The following is a 23,079-nucleotide window of genomic DNA, read 5'->3' on the forward strand; positions in this document are numbered from 1 at the left end:
ACAGAAACAGGTAATATTGGTGTGGATCCTTTCAAGATCACAATTTTTAACTTCGTCCAACTGAAATTGCTCCAAACTCCTTCTTGATCTGGTCATACTACTTCACTAAATTCTTTTAAATTTCAAAGCCTTCCATCAACTTAATGAGCATAACACTACACTTATGTATCTAGAACAGTAGGGCTTTGTCCCTCCTATTCCTGTCAAGCCTCCGTGAAAATGAGATTCACCCCCCTTGTAATGCTTTTTGGGAGCAGCAGTATCTGCTGAAAAGAGTAGCACTGAACACAGATGAACACTTTCCATACAAATCTGTTTCAATAATGCAATGAGCAATTACTGTGAGAGAAACAGTTTCTTCAGATAATTAGATACTTAAAAACTGAAGTTGTTTATGTTTATATAAGCAGTGAAATTATAGACAGAATTATGCAAACAAATCCATCATGGACCATGAGCTCCTGTCAGGTTGCTAATGAAGGTAGAAAGCAGCAATCTTTCTTTATAAGGTTCTCTAATGACCATGATAACAAACCAATTTTGTTTTTAGTGCTGCACATTTCCCTTCCCCCATTTTTTTTCCGATGAAGTATCAGCTTATAGTGACAAATGCTTTCAGAAGACAAGGAGGATAAAAGAGGCTTGAAGTTAACACTCTCAATTATGCTGACACTGAAATGATTAAATTAAGCAAAAATTCAGTGTTTCACTGTCTATTTGACTCTGATTCCCACCTAAAAAAAAATATGGACTCTGTTAAGGTACATTTTGTCTTCACTTAAAATTTGTTTCAGAGGTGCACTTAAGAGACAATTACCTCTTCTACTTTACTGGAAGCTGTAAAGGCTTATAATAAATACTGCTCTCCATCAGGAACCTTTTCTTCAAGACAAACACTTCCTGTTTACTGAAGATCCATGAATGCTGGTTAAGAAAGGATTGTACACCCAGACAATGTTCAGATATATACTTTCCTCACATAAGGGCTTTCTTTGCCTACTGTACACAAGCAAATATGTTGCTTTTAGGAAAAAAATTAGAGAGGTTTCCTATTCTCTCTGAGTCTTCTCCTGATATCTGGGCCCTGATACAGGTTATAATGGCATTATTTGTTGATTCTTGAATGTATGAGAAACAAGAATCCTAACATCATTACATTAATCACCAGAATTACAGAACAACAAATTATGTCAAATAGCATCTTATTTTGTCTGGAAATATTATAGTGTAAAGTTTTGGCAGAAAAACTTACTATCAAAGTACTATAGCTACTGAAAGATCTACTAAAGATCTTAGCTCTAATCTCCTCAAAAGATTATTTCATTGCTGATGCAAAACACACTCCACATTTACCTTACAACTGCATGATAAATCAAGCCAACAGCCTCTTAGAACTAGACCCAAGCAAGAAGATAAATATTATTTTATCCATAAAATTTCTGTTGCACTCTGAAATTATCTAGAACATGAGGCAAACATACAACAATGAACCAGTGAAGAAAAAAAAATAATGTAATCTGTTGCAGCTTGTTCATTTTTGAACAGCAATAAGAGTTGCATATCCAAAGATAATACTCATGTATTTATCCAACTCATACTTATAAAGCACTTCAGAGATGAAAAATCTTCAAAGTGCTCAGCATTTGCTAAAATAGGAGAAAATAGAGACACAGATATAAAATAAAATATTGCTGACTTCTTCTGTCATGACAAAATAGAAATAATTACTGATTTATCATCAATATATCCCTATTTTTCTACTCAGACAGTAACTAGGATCAGTCTATCAAAACAGAGATAATTACTGAAGAATGAAATACTGATGATGCCAGACATGCAATTTACAGAGTTCTGCTAGATGCAAATAAAGGAATAATATTTTCTTCCATGCACTTCCAAAACTGGGCACTCCACAGTATCACCTGTTACAGGGAGCAGAAATGGAAACAGCAACATACCCAAATGGTCTGAAAAATGAGCATACTGTTTTTGAGAATACCTGCCTCAACACACCTTAAGAATCCACCCGTGACATTGGACATATGCCATGGTGTGACAGACACCAGCTCAACCCTGGCCCCACCTAATGGCAACACTTTGAAAAACTTTGCACTGAGCAGCTCTAAACACGAAAGTGGTGCAGGAAAAGCATAATGAGAAATGGCATGAGTGAAACAAAACTATTTCTGTTTATACATTTTGGCTTGAACAGAAATGAACATAATTCAAATGGCAGGCATTTGTACAAAAATCTTCATGGAGGACACTGCTAGGCTTCTGCCAGAAATGGGTCACTTAGGTTCTCACATAAGCCAGCACTTAGGCAAATAAAAACAAAAAGGGTAAATAAACACACAAAATGTTTTCAGTCCTCTCCAAATGATTTATTGCTGCCAGAGCTCTAATCTAATTTTAGGTGAGCTCATCCTTTCTTCTGCCCTGGAGCCATTTTAACTCAATACTGCTCTCCTTCCAGAGCCACGAGAGAGTACAGGCTCCCCCAGCCACCACAGATGCTGCGCAGACATTTTACTTTAGCTCTTTGCTGTAAAAGTCATCAATATCGCTTCATCCTGAAGAGACCTTTTCTAACAAAAATGAAAACAAATTGCTAACATTAGATGAAACTTTGACCTCTGCATCCCAAAGTAGGGGAAGTAAGATCTGAGCTCCTTATTGTTGCTCTGAAAGCTTCCAAAAGCTCCTCCAGGCAGGCAAACTTTTGATTTCAATAAAATATTTCCTGAGCTGCCAGGCTGGGGTTGCCTCCTTGCTTGCGCTGTCGTAGGAGCCAGCCAGCAGGTCCGGGCACCCAGCTGGGCTCCTGTGGGCCTGCCTGCACTGCAGCTGTCCTCTCTCTGAAGCAGCAGCAAGTGATGTGAGGTCTTTGGGGAAACCATTTCAGAAATCATCTTTCCATCTGCATCCTTCCCATCTGTTCACCATTCCCATCCTCACTATTCCCGTACTACACCCTGTTTCACAAACACTACTTTCCATCATAGCTTCTTGTTCTGGCTCCTCGTTATCCCTGGCTCCTCATGTGCTGATCTGAAGCTAAGTCTGTGTGGGAAGGAAAATGGAAGTCTGAAACACTTGCCTGTAGATTGCTACTTTCTGGTCATACACAGCTATTTGTTTCCCACATACCAAGAGACGCTCAACGATTCTTACACTACCTCCAAAACAAGATCAGTAGGGAACTGCAATCTGCTTCCTGTCACACTTACCACATGCTGGGACCATGACTTGGGAAAAGGATGTATCAGAGGCCAAAGGGATGAACTAGTGTGCAAAATTGTTCTCAGACGTGTCTCAAGATCTGAGAATAGCTAAACACTTAAAATCATCACCACAGCAGGAATTCTAAACTGTAGACATAATGTTTTCATTTTTAAACAAGAGATAAAAATAGTGCTTCCAACTGAGCAGGCAGCTGAAAGAGCCAATTGCAGGGAAAGACTGATGTGCTAGAGATTTTACACCAACTCCTTGACTCATGTTTTCCAAACATGTAAGGAAAATGATGCAGTAAACACTGAAACAAAATTAGCACTTGCATCTCTGCATTGTCTACACTCAACAGCTCCTGTGCTACAATATATCTTTAAAACTAGGATTTTCACACAGCTGGATCTTCTCCAGAACATCAATCCTACGTCAGACCATGTCTTGTGCATATCACTTACCATACCCTCCGCTAGGCTATAGATGTAACATTAAACTAATAAATCTGGTTTTATAACAACACAGTAGATCTAGATAATGTCATCTAAGTTGATTTGCACTTTTTTTCAAGGATCCACTATATAGAGATAATAAATATGTTACTAGACTGTCAGGCAGGAGAAGCTAGAAGAGACAGATGACCTTTGTGCAATACTTCACCCTCTTCTCTCTCAGGAATGCATAATATGAAGGTATGAGAGCAGACACAGTCAGTCACCACTGACACTGACCAAAATGTCACCAATTTTATTAGAACACAGAACAGCATAAAAAAAAAAGTAATGAATTGCTTAGTTATAGCCGTGTTTGCCGTGTCTTTGTCTACCTGAGAGCCTGAGAGAGTGGAACAAATGTGCCAGCAGTCACATTATGGAGACAGGTTGACAAGCTGGATGACCCCGTAAGTCTTGTTCACATCTCATGTCTGGGCTCTTGACTTGCATCTTAAATGACTTCCATATCAAAGCTATTGCAGGGAATCTGCTTTGCCATTCTAAAGGGTTTCTGCCAAACTGAGATCGAATGATGAATGCTTTGCTCTACCTGGCACATCTGGAAAAACAAAACCCACCCTTCCACCAACTCCCCGTAAGCCTGGAGTTACTGATTGAGACACCCTATAAGAGAAGGTGTGCACTAAAGAAACAGACAGGAAATAAATAAATTTAAAAAATCTCCAACACCAGAATTGTTTATTCCCTTGAAATGCGACGACTCCTTGACAACCACAATTCCTGCTCTCTCCCAACATGCACCAGCCCAGCTCCCCCCCTCTGTGCCTCTTACTCTGGAGTCATCCGGAGTGGCGTGACATGGCAGGAAAAGAGACCGGTTCACTGTGAGACCTACTACTCACTCTCTTACAGTGTAACGGCCCCCCTTCCAGCCGCACGGCGCTGCGGGCAGCCGCTCCCATGGCACCAACCACGCACAGCCCTGCTGCTCCTCTGGCACAGGCACAGCACAAGGTGGTGGAGAACAAACAGCCCCTTCTGCCTCACAGCAGACCTACCCACCACGGAGGGTGGTACAAACACTTGAGGAGCTCCCATGACGGAGGGCAACCACAATGGGTGGCTTGAATGTGCGGTGTGACTGCTGACACCAGCTCTCTCTCAGCTCTCTCTGTGCTCAGAAACTTGGAGCATGGACACTGAGGACACAGCAGCACTGCATGCAGATAAGCAGGGATGGAGGATGCAACCCTTGCTCTTCACTGATCGGGATGTCCAAGCAAAAGGGTTCTCAATTTCTAATTTTCACTGTCTTTTCAAACAGAACAGCAAACAGCTTTCTCCTCTGCTGTTCAATTAAAGCACAACCAACAGGTTTCACCTGCAAAGGCACTGTGAGCAGCTGAAGAAATGAGTACCAGATGTACATACCCGCTTGCTGGGCAGTCTGGGGGATCTGTTGACTCCGCTGTGTGTTGTACTGAACTGAGGCAATGGGTCTGTACTGCTGAGTTGTTGAGGTAGGGTACTGACCAGATGGGTAATAATACACTGGCATCTGCAAAGAAAGAGAACAGTAAACTCTAGAGATCAAAGATTAATAAAATAAAACAAAACAGGGATGGCGGGGGGGAACAGAAGTTCAACTCAAGCATATTAGTGGTAATGGCAATCAAGAGAAGAGGTTGCCCTCCTGTCTCTTCAAGAATTGCTGCTGTGCTAGGAAAAGGACTATCAGAGCCAACATTTTTTTTCAGATAATTTAAGAAATAGGAAAAAGAAAGAATTTTAATTGAAAGAGGAAAAAAAATAGGATTCATAAAAAGCTACATGTTTATACCAAAGAAAAAATATCACAGTAACATTTTATCATAGAAATATATCAAAAGCTGCAAAAAAAATAGATGCAAACAACACCTTCTGTATCAACATAACACTTACAGACAGCATATTGAACCATTAAAGGAACTCTGGAGAAAATGGTCCAATCAAAGTAAGGAATGGCCTGGAGTACAAACACATAGAAACAAGGTGGAGAGCAAGATGGAGTGTGGCACCCTTTAACATTTGAAAGGAAATTATTAGATTGATGCTTCTGTTTAACATGTACATCCCTCCTTACATTAACATCTCCCTCTAAAGCCTTTCTTGCTCTTGTTGTGAAAACAATTACAGTCCAAAAAATAATCACAGCTGTTTTCTTTCAGGAACTGAGGATAGGCATTAAGTTATCAAGTTCTGCTAGATGGGTTTCTTTTTCCTTCTATTATTACTGTCATTACAGAGAAATGTGTACTACATTTCCTTATCACACAGGTGAATGTGAAAGTTTGAGGGTGACTGCAGCAAAAGATTTTTCCTATACATGTCACACCACTGTTACTGAGACATTTGAGTTAAACAGCTTTCAACTGACCATTCACAAGTTCAAAGCACTCAAAATTTCATTTTCAGCTGTCAGGGATACTGTAGGCATCTGATAGAGTTTGGCAATGTATGGTATGAACAGACTGCAGAGGGAGGTTTGGGAGAACATTGCTTCTCTCTCAACTTCTGCCACAGCAGTGAGCACTTCTTAATAAATCATACAATTTTTTCTCACTTTGTGCATAGTCATATGCACAGAGTCAGAACAAATGCTTTTTTTTTTTCATGCAAAAACAAGAACTATTTTTGCCACTTTTATCTGCATGGAAGAAATATTCCTGATACAGATCATTCAATTAGATCATCCATAAAGTTAGAAGAGTAAAGAGTAAACTACTGCTAGGACATCATAAAAGATATCAGAAATTCTCCTTGGAAAATTTCCAGTCACAGATAAGGAAAAAAACCAGCATAGACACAAAATACTAGACAAGAATAGGCTATGGACTGCTACTTGGGCAAGTAGAAGCCTACTAAATGGGTAACTGTGGTGGGAGAAGGATTAGGATTAACAAAGCTGGACTGGATGGTGTCAGTGAAGTTAACCCTGCAGACCAACTAACAGTCAACAGCATCTGTCAGTCAAGAGGCTGAACACCCATCCATTCTTCAAGGTCTATTAATTTTCTTTTCAAACAATTGATTTTTTTCCCACCCTCTCTCTGCTTATATCACCCTGAGCCAAACAAGTATGAGAAAAACAAGGTTTTGACTAGAAAATGTTGTAAACTATCCTCCCTTCAAACAATACCATGTGACACCTAATGGCTAGTGCCTGCCCTCCTGCCATTTGTTTTGTTAGTGACTAATATAACAAAAACAAAATGCCTGTGTAGAATGGACACCACCATTATGAATTTGTTTCTCTGCAAAGAAAAGCCGAAGGAATAGGAAAGTGGGCCACCACATTTAAGGTGGAAAATCATTCTTTAAGCACTATAAGCTGTGGATCAGGAAAGTTTAGTGTGATAAACTCATCTTGTGGACACCTGACTGCTCTCAGCAACACTATGCTACAGGAGGCTTGAAAGAAATAAGGAGACCCATTCTAAGTCAAGTCACTACAAATATTTGATCCAGTCTTGGAGCAGGGGAACAGAACAGACATTCTTTCAAATATTCTTTATTTTCTATTAACATATTCTACAAACCAAAGAACATTAAACCCCTGTGGAAATACTCTCACTTATCCTGCCAGCAGCTTAATCTCACTTAAAGGATTTATTTTATCTACCCTCACCTTCCTCATTTTCCAGTGCAGACAAGCCCCTAGATATTTAAAACTACATGAGCATTTGGCAACAATTAGAATTATCTCTTTGGAAATGATTCTGTAGGTATTAACTTTAAAACATAACCTGAAGAATCTAAGTTTTGAAGTCAGGTTTAGAGTTGAGCTGAGCAAAAAAATATATACACTGAAGCATACACTCCTTTATTTTTATACACACATAAAACCTCAGCATTAGTTAAAGGGTTACCTCCCTTGCTCTAATTTTCTCAATTAATTGGAGTACATTTGTTATGTAACCCACTTAAAAGTTTATGAGAGTGCAATCTATTAGCATGAAAAAAATGTTAGTAGTAGAAGGGTAAAAAAAAAATTATTTCACTTATAAAAATTAATTGAAGAATTAGTAGTCATGCACACATGACATGAAAACGAGGTTTGGCTTTTGATGGAATTTGTTCTTTTGGTTTTGTGCGTGTGTGTGTTTTGTTGTTGTTTTTGGTTTTGTTAGCTCATTTTTTGTTTGGTGGGAGAGGTCAGGTTTGTTTGTTGTTTAAAAGCTCACACATTAAAAGAAGAGCTTGGTGTAAAATACAGACATGATCTAAAATAGGTCTTTTATGCTTCAGGGGCTTGGAAGGATCCATTCTCATTTATCTTGAGTACGTCTGTGTGTCAGTAGTTGAAATGTTATTTTTCTTTTCTGATTCTACTTTGGTGAACAGTGGAATTAGAGGGATCAAAGATAACAAGTATCACTTACATCATCTGCTCTGATCCTCTTGAATTTTTTACCTTCTCATCACATCAGTGTTACTAAAATGCTTACTTATGTGCTCTTCAACAAAAGCATTACATTTCTGTAGCAGCCAGCCAACATGCCAAATTATACTTGAGTTGCATTCCCATGTGAAATGCACAAGCCAACCTTCAATCTTTTGCTTGTAAAACATTTTATTTACAGAACCAGAAGGTTTCCATGGCACTAACAGCATGCCAATGAAGCTGTATGGTTACCCTAAAACTAAAATAAATTTAACAAAAAATGCACTTCTAAGACTATAATCTAAATAAATGCTACCTTCTTTAGTCTAAAAGCATAGTTTTTTGATCTTAATCCTTGACAATAATTTTTTAGTATGATTTTTTAAAATTACCTTGTTTGTAGGCTGACCATTCCACTGCATTCTAATTTTTCTCTCCTATACAACACTTTAACTTAAATTGTAACAGGACTGGGCGTGTCACTTCAGAGACACTGATGAAATGGCAGAGTGAGGCATTACTTTCTCCTCTTTCTAATGTGCTTTGTCCCTAGATGATGCGCAGAGACTCAGTGCAGCATTGGTTTTCTGCTTTGTTCTGTCCACATACAGCCTGGAGCCACTATGAGGCTGGGTGTCTCCCTGGCTGTTCTCCAGCAGCATCCATGAAATTCACTGGTACTTTGTTTATTTCCCCGTGGCAGGGTCAGGAGTCCACACATACTTCAGGATGATTTTACTTTCATAAACTGCCTCTCGACTGGCTTACAGCTTGATTCAGCCATTGGACTGGTACTCTACCTTCTCTTAACACTGCTGATTTCTAGACAGGTTTGGACTAGCACCTCTGTCCAGCTGCTGACACCACTGCTAATGCCACTGATACAGTCACAGAAATGGGGGTGAAGAAGACAAAGAAAAACCCCAGTGATGCACAGACACATGAAAGTGCCATTTCTTCTCAATATCTAACTGACAGGAATCAGTCATTCTTTAAGGTCTTTTCTCTTCTTCCCTGCCCCCTCCATAATAATTACAGTAGCAGGTAACAAAAAATAATGCCTTGGAAAATGTCCTCCATTATAATTTTCAAAGATCATCAAGGAAAGCCCTGCTCATTTGCAGTGACTCCCCAACCTTCTTCATAACAAGTTTTCTAGAGGAGATATGCTATTAATAAAGATTTTGTCTTAGGGTCATTACAGACGCTCAAGGACAGGGCTTCTGCAAAGAGTCAGATGATTAAAGATGACACATAATTAATGATGACACAAAACTAATTTAAATGAAAATCCCTCAACATGTTAATTACATCTCCAGGCCTCTTCAAGAATTCACGCCATGTCACTTTTGGATATCATTCTGCCAGTATACCTTCCAGAATGAGTCAGAAGTGAAAATAACATTTCAGGGAAGATATGCCTTCTCATTGACATAATATTCATATTTTTTCCACTTCTTCATTTGCAGAGGCAAAGACAGGTGCCATTGAAAAAGTACTACAAAGCAGAATGTGGACCCTTGTTAAAGTGTTTGGTCCATAAGTGCTACAGAAAAACTATCAGGAAGGGAAGAAAACTGAAAATAAAGAAAGCAAATATTTATATGTTCAATATCCAAGATAGAAAGCAAACTGGCATTTGCTGCTAAAAATCCCTTTCAGAAAACCCTGGGTAACATTTAGGATTTGGGTTGGTTTTTTGTTGTCGTTGGTTTGTTGTTGGCTTTTTTTTCCTAATTGGCTGAACAAACAGAAATCCTTATTTTCAGTTTATTAAATGATTACCTTGTTGTCAAGCTGGGGGATACCCGTGATGAAAGAAGAAACAAAAAGAAACCCAAAGGTTTCTTTCACCATTTCTTAGGCATATCATTTCAAACTCAGTCTGCTTCTGCTTTAATACAGACTGGGAGAAAGAATCTTGGAGAGCAGCTGTAGAGCCATATTTAACTGAACTTAATAGAAGAACTAGTAATTTAAATGCAGTACTATCGGGTGTGTAGGCTTGAAGCATTTCTTTCTCCTACTTTCAGCTCCCAAAGGAAATTATCACACTCACAGGATCTCCACCCAAGTTTTCACTTCCATTTTCCAACAGCATACAGGGTATCACAGCCAACCTTATCAGCAGTGCATTTACAGGAACTAATTAGCCATTAAAGTCATGCCACTTTTCTACTGGTATCAATTCAATAGCAACATTTAAGATATAAAAGTGCTTTTACATTGATTGCATTGCATTGATTAATGCATCACATAATGTTTTGCTTCCATTACCATCTTTATTGCTTTCTTTTTTTCTCAGAGCCTGCCTCAGACCACCTGCTATGGTGTCTGAGAGCAGCCTTACTATTGCACCTAAGCCCTAAAGAGTAACAAAGCTGACTCAGACTGACAATAGCCACTGCCACAGAGAAGCTGTGCCACGGGCAGGACACGGATTTGGGATCTACCTGCCTGCGTACAGAAAGCTAAGCCCCCAGGGCAGAAAAACTACTGTTTCCCAGGGATTCACTCTTTTTTTTTTTCTAAGAGGGATCCCGATTTGCTGTACATGTGCTTAATGTAGTATCCAAACTACTTTCTAGGACTGAAGTGAATGTATAAAAACATGAAATGTGAATCAGAAGCTCCTGTCTGTGCATGCAGATGCAGAGAGTGGTTGCCCTCTTTCCCTTCTGGCAGAACCAGGCCACTATGCTTTCAAGGGATAGGGTCATGGGCAGCAGACACTAAACCCTCCCATGCCCTCCTCCACAGGTATCTGACAAGGATTTTTTAGAACAGCAACAAGCTGGAGATGGATGTTATCTGCAGAACTAGAGGAAACTGACAGAGCTGAATTTCTCACCTGTCTACACTTCCCCCTGAGGACAAACCATTCCACAGTGAAATAACTGCAGCCGTTGCAAAGCCAAAGGATATTTTTCTGCTGTCAACAACTTTTCACTGTTTTAAACTATAGGAGGAAAGCAGTTGGAGAACGGACAGAGACACAGTGACCATTAGACACACCAGTGCTGTTCTGGTCCTACAGCAGCCTGTACATGAAAAGGCACCTCCTCATCACTTGGTCTGTGGAAAAGTTATTCTGCCTCTAAGTAGCACCATTACAAGGATTCATTTGGAAAAGAGCTTCACCAAGTAACACTGCACTGTGCTGGGTGAAAACCCTCTGCTCCGTTGTTCATGCAGGGGTGAAATACAATGCTCCCACTGCAAGGCTCAGCCAGGGGCATGAGCAGGGGGCAAATCCACCCAAAGCAGCTTATGCAAGGTCAGCCAAGGCAGGTCTAGGAGAGACCCCAGGGTGAGCCGAACATCTGGCCTCAACCAAGGGGGTGAGGAGCTGGTGTGGGGTCCCTGTCAGGACAGGGAGCACCATCCTGCAGCCCACTCAACTCCCACAGCAAACCCTAGCTGGCAGAACTGGGAAACATCAGTGCCTGCTGTGGTGGCAGCCTGTAACACGGAGGTGCTCACAGCTACCTGGTTCACTGGAAGTGTCCTGAGGCTGGATTAAATGATGCTGGAAAACACTGAGAGCACCTGGGGGTTGTACATGAGGACTAAAGCCTGGACAGCCTATACTTAGGACACACAATCTAGATGGATTCATCAGGGAATTTTGCTCTTTAGGTAATTTTTTTCTCCCAGATTTTAAAAAAACACCAAACCTGCTACATTTGAGAAACTGTGAAATAATTTCCTAACAAAAATTTTCTAGCAGTATTTTCAATTTTTTATAAAAGAAAACACATTATATTGAACTTCAGCTCCTTCAAACTTTTTTCTTGCCAAGCCTTCTTTCAGTAAAAATAGCAGCACATTTTTCAATAACAGAAATTATGGATTGCACAGTCTTCTGTGGGATGTCAGCATCCAGTAGTCTTCAGATTTCTTTTACTGTTAATTAGTGATCTAATTAACTAGATCCTTAGCCCATTCAAAACACTGTAACAGTAAAAATTATTCATTCCTATGTCAATACCATATTCCATTGAAAAGCACAAGTGGAAATTTTCAGTGAGAAGCAGTAAGCAAAAACTGCCCAACCAAACAACCACTTCCATTAAAGTTTACAAAAGAAAGGGTGAAGTTTTTTATTCTATTTTTACTTTTTTTCGTCCAAAGGATAAAATGAAAACAAGAGAAATGCTATTAATACCATTTAAAGTAAAACTTAAATGAAGATATTTATAATTGGATAAAGAAATTTGTCTTTTTAATGTGTATGCCTTGAATATTGGCCAGAAAGTCATCTGTGCATTTTACTTCTTGACAGTAATCACTTTCAATATTCTGTAAAGGTACCCAGGAGACAAGCAGAGATGTTTGGTAGTGACAGTAAAACAAAATCAGTCTTCAGGAAGACAGTTAAAATTACTGATCTGTGACACCTCACATGTTCAAGTCAATTAAATATGATTAACGACTACATGGGCTGATGTGCATTTTGCTCTTTTGGTACATGCACAGGAAAAAAGGAGTGTGGGCATTTACTCACCCTCCTCCTTCATATTCATGTGCAGATGTGTCATGGAGTATGAACATATGCTCAGAAAACATTTTTTAAGAGAGGGAAGGAAAGGATGAAACACAAGAAAAAACAGAAGCTCTGCAAGTACCCTGCTGCCTAAAGATCTGCTAAACGTTTAGCAGGGGAAAAATAAGAAATAATCTGGAATTTCTGTTCCCTCCCTGATGCTGTGAAGGGGACAGTGCCCAAGGGGCAGCAGGGGTTTTGCCTACCTGAGCAGGTGGTGGTGGCTGTTGCACAAAGCCCTGGGGTGGCGGTGGCGGCTGCAGCACCTGCTGGGACACCGGTGCTCCGGAGCCCGTGAAGCCTCCTGGGGGAAGCTGCTGGCTCGGGGAGGCCATGATGTAACCTGTCTGCTGGGCAGGCTGCTGCAGCATGGGCGAGGGGTACACAGGGCCAGAAGGCGACTCAGAGTTGTCTCCTGATGACTGACGACTCAAGCTCATCTGGTTAAACTGCGCTGTCATGTCATCGCGCTGCGGGGCAAAAGACAGAGGAGAGGAGGATACAGATGCAGCAGGCACATGAGTTTGCAAAACAAAATAGGCTCAGAGACTGAGGGGAGAAAGGAATCACTCAGCTCTGATCCATGCCAAACTTTGCAAAGGATCTCAACAAAAATGGAGGCAATTAAAATGAAAATCACCGTAAATGCTTTGACAAAGACTTCCAGACTTCAAGGTGAACGGAATCATTTGGCAAAAAAGCCAATTATTTTGGCTCTTTCCCCCTGCCACCTTCATCTTTAATTCCAAAATGACAAGTGAACTTTACAGTGTTTGAAAGAAGACATTTTAAATTTAAAGGGCATGGAAATAACATTATGGATACCTCTATCCTCAAATACAGAATTTGTCAGCCAAACATATGCTGGTTATTTCACCTGTGTTTCAAACTGATCCCAAGAGGAATTCAGTAGGATTCAGCAGCGGATCTTTCCTTTTTCGGACTGCTTTGAAAATCCAAGGTGGTAAACACAGAGAAAATTTTAAAAAAAGCTAAGCCTAATGTTGCTATTTCAAGGCTTTTATTCCGTGCTGAAGAGAAACAAGTTCTATATTTGATTAAAGGGGGAAAGAAAAAAAATAAATCTGTGGTAGGATAAACGTACTATAGAAAGTCAATGGACCTAAGCTTCATTACATGCTAGTAATAATACATGCATTCTGAACTGTATCTGTTCATTCTTGCAAAAAGATTAATACTGTTCAATGCTCTCAAGTTCATTCTGTGAAGGTCAAAGATTTACAAATGCAGGTGTGGTTCTAGGCATCTTCTTTTGTGCTCGTATCATAAGACCCTTCAAATACTCAACTTAAATTCCATTGTGTGCTAATATGCCAATTACAGATAGGAAATAAGCACCCAAAAAAGGCTCTTTTTTTAAAAGAAACCTCTTAATATTGTTAGCACCCCTGTGGTATTTATTCTCCAAAACCATCCTGCACAAGCATTTAATGTCTGGAAGTGTCAAAATGTGTTAAAACAAAACAAAACAAAACAAAACAAAAAGACTGCTTGTGGAAAGCGCTTCTGGGACTCACCCTCCCATAGAGAGACTCACACTCACAACTGAGAGCAGATGTCATGGATCAATGTTTTAAACACTACTGGCAGATCATCAGGTGGTTTATGGAAGTAATGCTTCTAACTTTTCTGTCATCCTACATTCATATTCAGACACATGAGTTGTCTCTGTGAAGCTGCTCCTTTAAAAAGCTAGGATATTCATTATCAGTATGATGCAATGACTGCAAACAGATTCTGCAAGAAACTTCACTGAGCCAGGAATGCCTCTAGATTTTCACAAAAAGGAAAAACACCTTCAAACACATATGATCTATAGAGTGTTTGTATAATTTCATGTGCATTGAAGATAGTAATTCAGATGAAGTTTCACTATTAAATTAACCAATAAAAATATTAGCTTTCTTGTGACTGTCATTAGGGGAACCTGATATTCCTGCAACAGACTCTTCAAGAGAATCAGCATTAAGATATGCAACTTTTGTTCAGCATGGAATATTTCTTTTCCTTTAAATGGTATTACTAGTCATTAATAACATTATTTTATCTGCAAGGACCCATTCAGCTTTGTTTGCATATCTTACTATAACTATGTGACATTGGGGAAAAAAAAAACCAATCTTAAACAAGATTACTAGACCAAGAGTGAAAAACAACTGAAAAAGTCTCATGGTGCCTCTTTAAAATGTCAGCTTCATTTCAGAACAGTATAATCTTGCCCTGTAAGCACCAAGCCAGATTCAGACTCCAGAAGAACACTCCATTTATTTTCATTATACATGTCCATTGGTGCATTGTCATGATGTACAGCACACCACACCTCCTGCAGCTAGTTCAGTGCTACTCTCCTTCCCAAATCTTGTGATATCACCTACGAATAAATCCAGGCAGTGCATTTTGTATATGGATAAAAGAATATAAAATAAAAATAATGATTTCTTGAGGTCTCTTCTCCTGTCTTTGTGGACACAAAAGAGGAATAACCCTAATCTCAAATATTCAAGTAAGCAATTTAAGGTCACTTATTCAAGTTAGCAAATTAAGGTCACTTGGCATTAAGTGAGGAGACATAAGCTCCTACCAGCAGGCTGAACAAAGCATTTTTCTGGAGGGTCTGCTAAGCAGGGAGAGAGCCCTGCTAAAACATCACCCTTCAGGTTAGGTAACCAGAATCAGTGGGAATGCTCATACAAAATGCCTGTCAGTAGTAAAGCATAAAGGTGAACAGGTATTTAGACAGGGTTATCATGTAGGACACCTGTTGCAGTGCTCCCCAGAGGCTCTTGGACACACATATTCATACCTCCAACTTCAAAGAAAAAAAGAAGTAAGAAATCTTTAGTACCATAGAAAACTGCTGTGTTGGAGAGACTGGCAGGAGATGCTGGGGAGGATAAGAAACTGCTGGATATTGGACTGACTGAGAAGATGGCTGCATTGTCTGAACAGGCTGCAAAACAAGCAAAGGGAAATACAATAAATTCCACCAGAAAAAGATAACAAGCACCATCATCACCCCCTTTGTTATTGAGAACAAAGATCTCAAACACAGCTCTGAAAATACAGGTGACTCATCACCTGCCTGAGTAGAAGAGGTCAATTACCGTGATTTTAGTCTTCATTTTAGCCTTATACCAAACAAGTATTTACTACTGATATTTCTGCCTCTTTTCGTGGATTTCATGGCTGTTAGATTAAATATAGCCACAGCTATACCCTCTTACTTGTAATATGAGGCAAAGCCAAATTATGATTCCACATTCAATTTACAGAGATAAAAATGGAAAGCAGCATAGCCTAAGTGTATATTTGAATTTCGCTGTTAGTGACTGATTTAACTCCAAGTGTGTCATAGGCAAAGGAATAATGATTGTAAAGCTGCTTTGGGAGAACACAAGAGTTCAAAAAATGACAAAGAACAGACAGTGAATTAACAACAAACAGGCCATCAGCTTGGAGCAGATGTTTATCTAAGTGAAAAAAACAATTTTCCACAGCACTATTACCTTGGAATAGCTTTAGTATTCCTTTCATTTAAACCTCTCATATAACTTCTTACAGGTTTGGTACTATCTCTGTCTTCTAAAACTATGAAGACCAGATCAAGAAGTAAGAGCCATAAGCATAAAAGTCCAAACCTAGTAAAATAAAAGCAACTTCACTGAATTCAAACACTGTATTTCTGCGTAAGCTGGGCTGAAGCTGTACCAAATTATAAAGCTACACGAGAACCAAAGCAGATCTTGGCTGCTCTGTGACTAAGCAGGATATAGGATTCTTGCTTGAGTAGCTCCCTCTGCCTGCTCCGCCCTGAGAGAACAGCCATGGAATCCACAAAATGAAGTTTGAGCCAGACCCAAACCCTGCTGCCCATGCTCAGCCACATCTGGCCATGTGCCACAGACAGCACAGGGATCAGAGAGCCAACACTGCACTGTGCTCAAACAAAATTGCTCTTCCTGCTGCAGCTCCAGAACTTCTAGCTCAGAGCAGGATCATGGCCAGAATATTGGTGTAGGCAGAAAACCACCAAACTGGGGCAAAAGTGCTTGGAGAGCATCCATAGCTTGGGCCCTTTACAACTGGACATGAAAGGGTTTGTAGAGCTCTTGTACCTTATTCTTTGACTGAACCCACTGGTATCAAAAGACAAATGTCCCTGGCTCTTTGGAGAGAATTACAGACTGCACTGGTTTGAGAATGAATGGTTCAGCTTCAACTAATGGGTGAATTTTCCAAACTAATTTTATGTAGACGTGCAACAACAAGCTTAACAGTATTTTTGAAAATGAAATCATCCTTTAGATAAAATTGAAGATGTAATCTTCCCTCTCCATCTGCTTTATCCATCTTGAAAAGAACATCCTGACATTTGGTGTAGCTGCATTCCCCCTTTCTTTCCTCTAGGTCATTCTTCATATCCCCAAGAGCTCCTTCTTTTTTCTAGTGACACCACACCTACCTGTGTGACAAGGTGACTTGCCATTTGCTGCTGTGGCTGTTGAACCTGCTGAGGCTGCTGGGGTGAAGGCTGCTGCTGAGACTGTCCCACCACCTGGCTCCTCATTGTCTGCTGGCCACTGGGAGGATTGTATATTGCCGGTGTCCCATCAGGATTTACAAATGGTTGACCTGAAACAAAATGCCCAGCTCTTGCAGGACACTTAAGAAGATACTGTTTTCTGTGTGAAAGCAAACAATTTTGCTTTAACTGATCACTCTTCAGCTGACCTGCTACAAGAGTAAAGGGTTCATCACTCACAATATCTCACTACAGTAATTACAGTATCAGACAGCTTTTTTTTTTTTTTTTTCAGGCAAGACAGCAGATATTTGTTTCAGCAGCATGATTTTCCAAGGAATGGGTGGAAAGTTACCATGGCTGTAAGATTATTCAGATGCTATGGTTACTTGAAATCATTCAATGATGAATCAATTAACATTAAAATTGAACTTTGGAGCAAATACTGAAGGTAGAGAATGTTCCCTTACATTTTCCTCTAACACAACAGCAGTCAAATGTACACAACTACTTCTGAAACAATACGGTTTGTAGGAAAAGGGAAAAAAAACCCAAACTCACTCTTGTTACTAATTTGCTTACACATTCTAACAACACAGAACTGTGCCTTATGCTTTAGAGGAGCTAGCACTCCAGTTTTCAAGGAATCAACACTTAAGATGTATTTAAGAATCTCTTATATACAAGACAAATTCTTTTCAGAGTTCTACTAAGCTATTGAACTCATTTTGCTTTGGATAATTAAGCTGGGGTAAATAATCTTGGAAAAACAACGTTTGTTTAAAATAAAAATTTTACCCAAGTCATTGTCTTGAAAATAAAAAAGAAATGGTATTTCTCAGTAGGAAAAATGTTTTCCACGACCTCAGTTCTCTTTTTACTTCCATCATAAATCTGTAAATCAAAGGAATTATGAATACTTCCAAGAGGAAAAAAAGTAATTTTAGCAATGATGTTATAACCTTTGAAGTAGGTAACTAAAGTATGAATACCTAACATAAAAAGAGAAATCTGGAGGAGTTCAGTAACTTAGAGTAACAGTAATGAACTTTTGATTTGTACCCTACAAAGCATCTCTATCTGCTCTATCTACTCCTCAGCATTCTAGTTTCTCCTTCAATTGAATCATGGTCAGAAATGCATTAAGAGCACTGGCCAAAGAACCTTGCCTTCTGTCTCTCTAAAGCATCAAGTTTCTGGATGAACTCAACACCACATTTATGCTGAGAAAGGTCACGAGTGAATGGAAAAGAAGCATGGGGCAGTTCTGTCAAATTATTTCCTGATTCTTGCTGTGAACCCCCTGGGTGATTATGGCACAGACTCCCAAGCTTTGGGAATCTCAAGCCCCAGAAGTACTTTAGAAGACCGAGTGAGCAGGATAACATGGTCCCAAAGCCTGTGTCAGATTCTCAAAGAAAGCTAATAAAGAGCATTTCCTGTGGCTTAATGAAAGATGGCAGAAAGTCTAAAGTCCCAGCAACACTTTTAGAGATAAAAAAAAGAGAAGACTTCTCAAGAAGAAATCTTGAATTCAGAAATGAAAAGGAGAGATCAGAAGGTAACAGGGAAGACATCTATAAGTTATGACCTGTGGCCCTGATAGAAGGGTGAAGATTGCGATGTCATTTCAAGGAGTACCAATGAAAAGCAAATGCTCTTAAACTGTCAGAGGGGTTAAGGAAGAATGTGTCAAGAAGAATCCTTTAAAGGGTAAAGCAGGCTGATGAAATAAGTGAAATGGAGAGCACAGCCACATAAATGGTTCTTTGCCAAAGCAAGTCAGAAGCTTGACTATCTGGGGAAGGAGAAGGATAAAGCAAAGAAGAGAAAATAAAGGAAACTGCAGATATGGAAAAGAAAGTGTGTATTCCCAACATCTGGTAAGGAGCAGAGTTATACTCAGAGCAGGAAGAAATTGACTGCATCTCTGGATGCCATTAGAGGCTTGCACAGACAGTGACTATGTAGTGTGAAAGGAAGGAAAGATCTTTAAAGGACACAGTGTTATGATCAAAAAAGAGAAAAAAACTGGAAGTAGCCCCTCTGCAAGAAGAGAAGAAAGAGCTAAAGAATGGTATGACACAGGGAAAGAAAATCTATTCATTACAGGAAACAAAGACCTTTTTTCCTTTTCTTTCAACTGTCTTCTCTTCATCTCTGTTTCTGACAGCATCCATCACTTTGATAGTCAATCACAGCATCCAGCAATCTAAATTTCCTCCCCATGGAGCTCCTTTTGTAATGTTTCCCTAATAAGATGCAAAGACTCTGAGCGCAAAGAGTGACAGCTTTGCAGCATGTATTTTGCTGCATGGGAAAAACACAGCAGATGCCAAAGTACAGTCCAACTTCCAGCACGAGGTAGCAGCGTGAAGCTAGGAGTGTGAGACAAGAATTTCAAGTTTTTAAAGAAATCTGCTCTCTCCATTACTTTATTATGTATATATTTACATGGAAGCTGCAGAAACGAAACACAACGCTTGAGGGAAACACAAAATAATATATACACAAAAATACTTGCTCCCTGAATGTTAACCATAAAAACATGCATGGGTTTCCCAAGGATGCATCTGCAGACAGAGGCACACAGGGCAGGAAGATAAGGTGCTCTGGTCTAGAGACATTATTTACAGGCATTATACCTATAGCAGAAAAAACCCCAAAAAAAAACCCTGTGTACCAGGCAAAAATCTGAACTAGCTGCTGCAATTTGCAAAATTGACAAGATAAATGTAGGAGATCTTCCTCTTACATGGCTCTTGCTTTCAAGTATGGTCTCTGTCCTTGCCAGGAACAAGCAGTAATCTCTCAGCTGTTTGTGGTCTCCATGCAACATAATTTCCTTTCATTTGTTTCTCAGTTCTGTCACCTGAATTACAGTTGACTCCTGCCAAGGCCTGATGAGTTTTGGAATGGACCACATGGTGGAACACAAAATATTGTATTCTGTATTGACCAAGAAATTTCAGTGGTGCAGACAGAACTGTCATCTACCAGAAGAGAAATGAGCAGATGAATATAATGATGGATCTTTTCCTTGCTGACAGTATTAGGCTCTCATGTCAATAATGCAATAGCTTGGAAAAAAAGTACACTTAAAGAGGAAAGGCTTTAGAAGAGTAAAGGTTCGTGCAAGTTACTAAGTCATCTCTCTGGAGAGAATATATCACAGTTACATTTGAATCTAAACAAACAAGAACTCCTCCTTGATTTTAAATATGCTGATACATATTATCAGCTCCAGATACTACCATCTATAAATATCTGTGGTAAGATTGGCTGAAGAGTTTACCAAGGCTGTATTTTTCTTAAATGCTGCAACTTTCTTGGCTGAACTATGGCCAAAAAAATGATTCTTAGTAGCGGACGCGCAAATAAGCTTTAAGCATCTCCACCAAAATAGCGGAACACAGGGATGTAATACATATAAAATACAGGCTATAAACAAAAATCCCCAAAGAAAAAGCTCCTGAATGTTCTGTTAAGTACTTTGAAAAAATATTTTGGAGTTTAACCCTCAGCTCTCAGTATAATGGAAGCTACATTTCACTACAGGCTTTCTCGTTTTGAACCCAGCATAACTCAGCTAAGGTTGACAGCACAGCCAGCTGTGGTCACTGGACTAGTCCAAATTATCAAAGAAGCACCACACCATCAAACTCCCGGAACCCTTTTAACACTGATGGTACAATATGGTGGGGAGTAACAGCATAACATGATCCACACTTCATCCAGACCAAGGAGGTAACAAATTGCCTTAAGCTTTCATCAAGCACTCAAGTTCAAACTGAAGAGTTTCTGAAATGCCCACAGCACTTTGGTGCTTGCAAGTGCCTCGTTTGTGAGCTGCAGTGTTGAAAACTATCAGGAATTTAAGAGTTACATCTTTCTCATATCACAAACTTCACAATTTAAATACAATTGCTAATCATATAGCTCACATAAAATTAATTCTGAAGTGCAGATTCAAATGCAGCCTTTAAGCCTTTTGAAGTTCTGCTGTTAAGCACAATCTCTAAGAATGTGACTTTATATTTTGGTTGCACAATATCTCAGCATGTTACATATAGAAGACCATCTGTCCTTATTGATGCTAACAGGATCTTAAAGGATTCACTGAGGGCCAGGGAGCACCAGGACTGCTGAATGATGAATATCCTGTCTGGGATGGAGCAAGAGTGTTTTGTATCATTTCCTACCAGCTATGCCACAACAGCCTCAGAAATCAAATCTTGCTTTGCCTGCGCATTTGAAAACAACAATTTGCCAAACATCATTTCAATGTATATTTGCTCATAAAATGCCTCCAGAAAAATATGTCTAGAAACAAGAAATCTGCCAATTTACCAGCTGACATCAGAAACACCAAAGGGCAGAATCAGGCAGGAGGGAGCGGTACTGACCTGTGTGCGGGTTGAGAAGGATACTGCCAGGAGGTATCCCTGCAGCTTCAAGTGGAAGAATGATATAGCTGGTGTTGCTGGGGGCCACCTGGCCACTCATCCCGTTCTCAGGGTAGGACACACTGCCTGAAGAATTGGCTGTCACCCCAGGGACGAGAGATGCACTTTGGAGAGGCTGATGTATTCGTGACAGTGATCCTGAGGAGCCAGCACTGCTGGAAGACTCTGAGCCTAACAGGGAGACATAAGCACAGCAGGAAGGGGGTTACAAGGGATGCCAGTCCCCACCAGATAGGGCAAATACAAGGACAGCTTCACGGACTGCAAAGGCATGCACCACTCCATGCCCAGCTACTAGGAGCAGGATTTTCACTCCCTACTGAACCCAGTACCCAGTGGTAATTTTCACAATCAAAAGCCCACTTTCCTCATGCAACATCAGCTCCCCCCCAGCCAATAAACGGATTTACCAAAGAGGAGCACAAAATCCTCAGCATGTGTAACACCAAGGGATCAGTTCATAAGGCATAAAAACTAAACACAGTGTTTATAAATTTAAAAAAACCCAAACAAAATGGAACACACACACACACAAAAAAAAATCACCTAATATTCTCTGCAAAGCAACAGCAATTGAGTGATCAGTCCAGTCACAAGGTAGCTGTGTAATATCCATTTTACTTAAAGGTACCTAAGATACTACCTAAGACATTTGCCACTTTTGTTAAAATTGATCAGTTAAGATAAATCAACTGTGCTAAAGCACATTTGTGCCTGGAAGAATGGAAAGACACATTATTTTAACTCCCCAAAATAATATTCGAACTTCTGAGATACTACTTGATTGGATTTTAATTTGCTTCACAGAAAAAAGACAAGAACTGCTGAGAGCATAAGGCTCAGGTGATTAGCTCCCCTAAAGTAGGATGGTATGGATGCTTACTCCACAGAGCAAAGTATGTTTTAATTGCAACTTCTTTCATTTTACTTCAGTCCACTGTCTATGCATATAACTTCCACAGTGTCCATCTGCAGGTATAGACTAAAAGCAAGGACAGAATTCAGACGTCAGTTTAGCAAACCTCTTTGAGGCAAATTATATATTATCCTTTCAGATATGGGATACTGCAGGTGGATCCTGTAGTGGACTGCTTAGAGCCTCAAATTCATTTTCAGTCAAATGCATTTGAAATTCATTTATTTTCTCATACTCAGAGAAATGAGAGCAGAAGAGGTTTCTTCCAAAGAAATCACACCACCATCCTGTTACATAACAGAGGATTTTTCCACAGATTATTGCAGATTCCTGTGTAACACACATTTTTTTATCCATCTTCTTCAAACTTTGGGATCATACTGCAATCACTACAGACACAGTCCTCTCTCTGAGCTGTGCACTATTTGCCATAAGTCGGACCCTATATCTGCTTCTCTGGTATCTAATCAAGAAAGTAATAGAGATTTCCAAAGAATTTTTT

The 23,079-nt window shown here is 39.7% G+C and overlaps 1 protein-coding gene across 22 annotated transcripts in view; it reads right to left on the reverse strand.

Annotated features, from left to right (window-relative positions):
• Window positions 1-23,079, reverse strand: part of ARPP21 (cAMP regulated phosphoprotein 21) — a 197,305-nt gene that overhangs the window by 31,612 nt on the left and 142,614 nt on the right. For all 22 annotated transcript variants that reach the window (XM_059849107.1, XM_059849099.1, XM_059849126.1 and 19 more), the window contains 5 exons: window positions 21,602-21,832; window positions 17,136-17,305; window positions 15,519-15,623; window positions 12,859-13,122; window positions 5,115-5,241 (listed from right to left, as the gene is read on the reverse strand). In XM_059849107.1, coding sequence (XP_059705090.1) covers window positions 5,115-5,241; window positions 12,859-13,122; window positions 15,519-15,623; window positions 17,136-17,305; window positions 21,602-21,832 — 897 coding nt within the window. The remainder of the gene's footprint in view (window positions 1-5,114; window positions 5,242-12,858; window positions 13,123-15,518; window positions 15,624-17,135; window positions 17,306-21,601; window positions 21,833-23,079) is intronic.

This window comes from Haemorhous mexicanus, chromosome 1 (assembly GCF_027477595.1).
Source record: "Haemorhous mexicanus isolate bHaeMex1 chromosome 1, bHaeMex1.pri, whole genome shotgun sequence".
NCBI lineage: Eukaryota > Metazoa > Chordata > Aves > Passeriformes > Fringillidae > Haemorhous > Haemorhous mexicanus.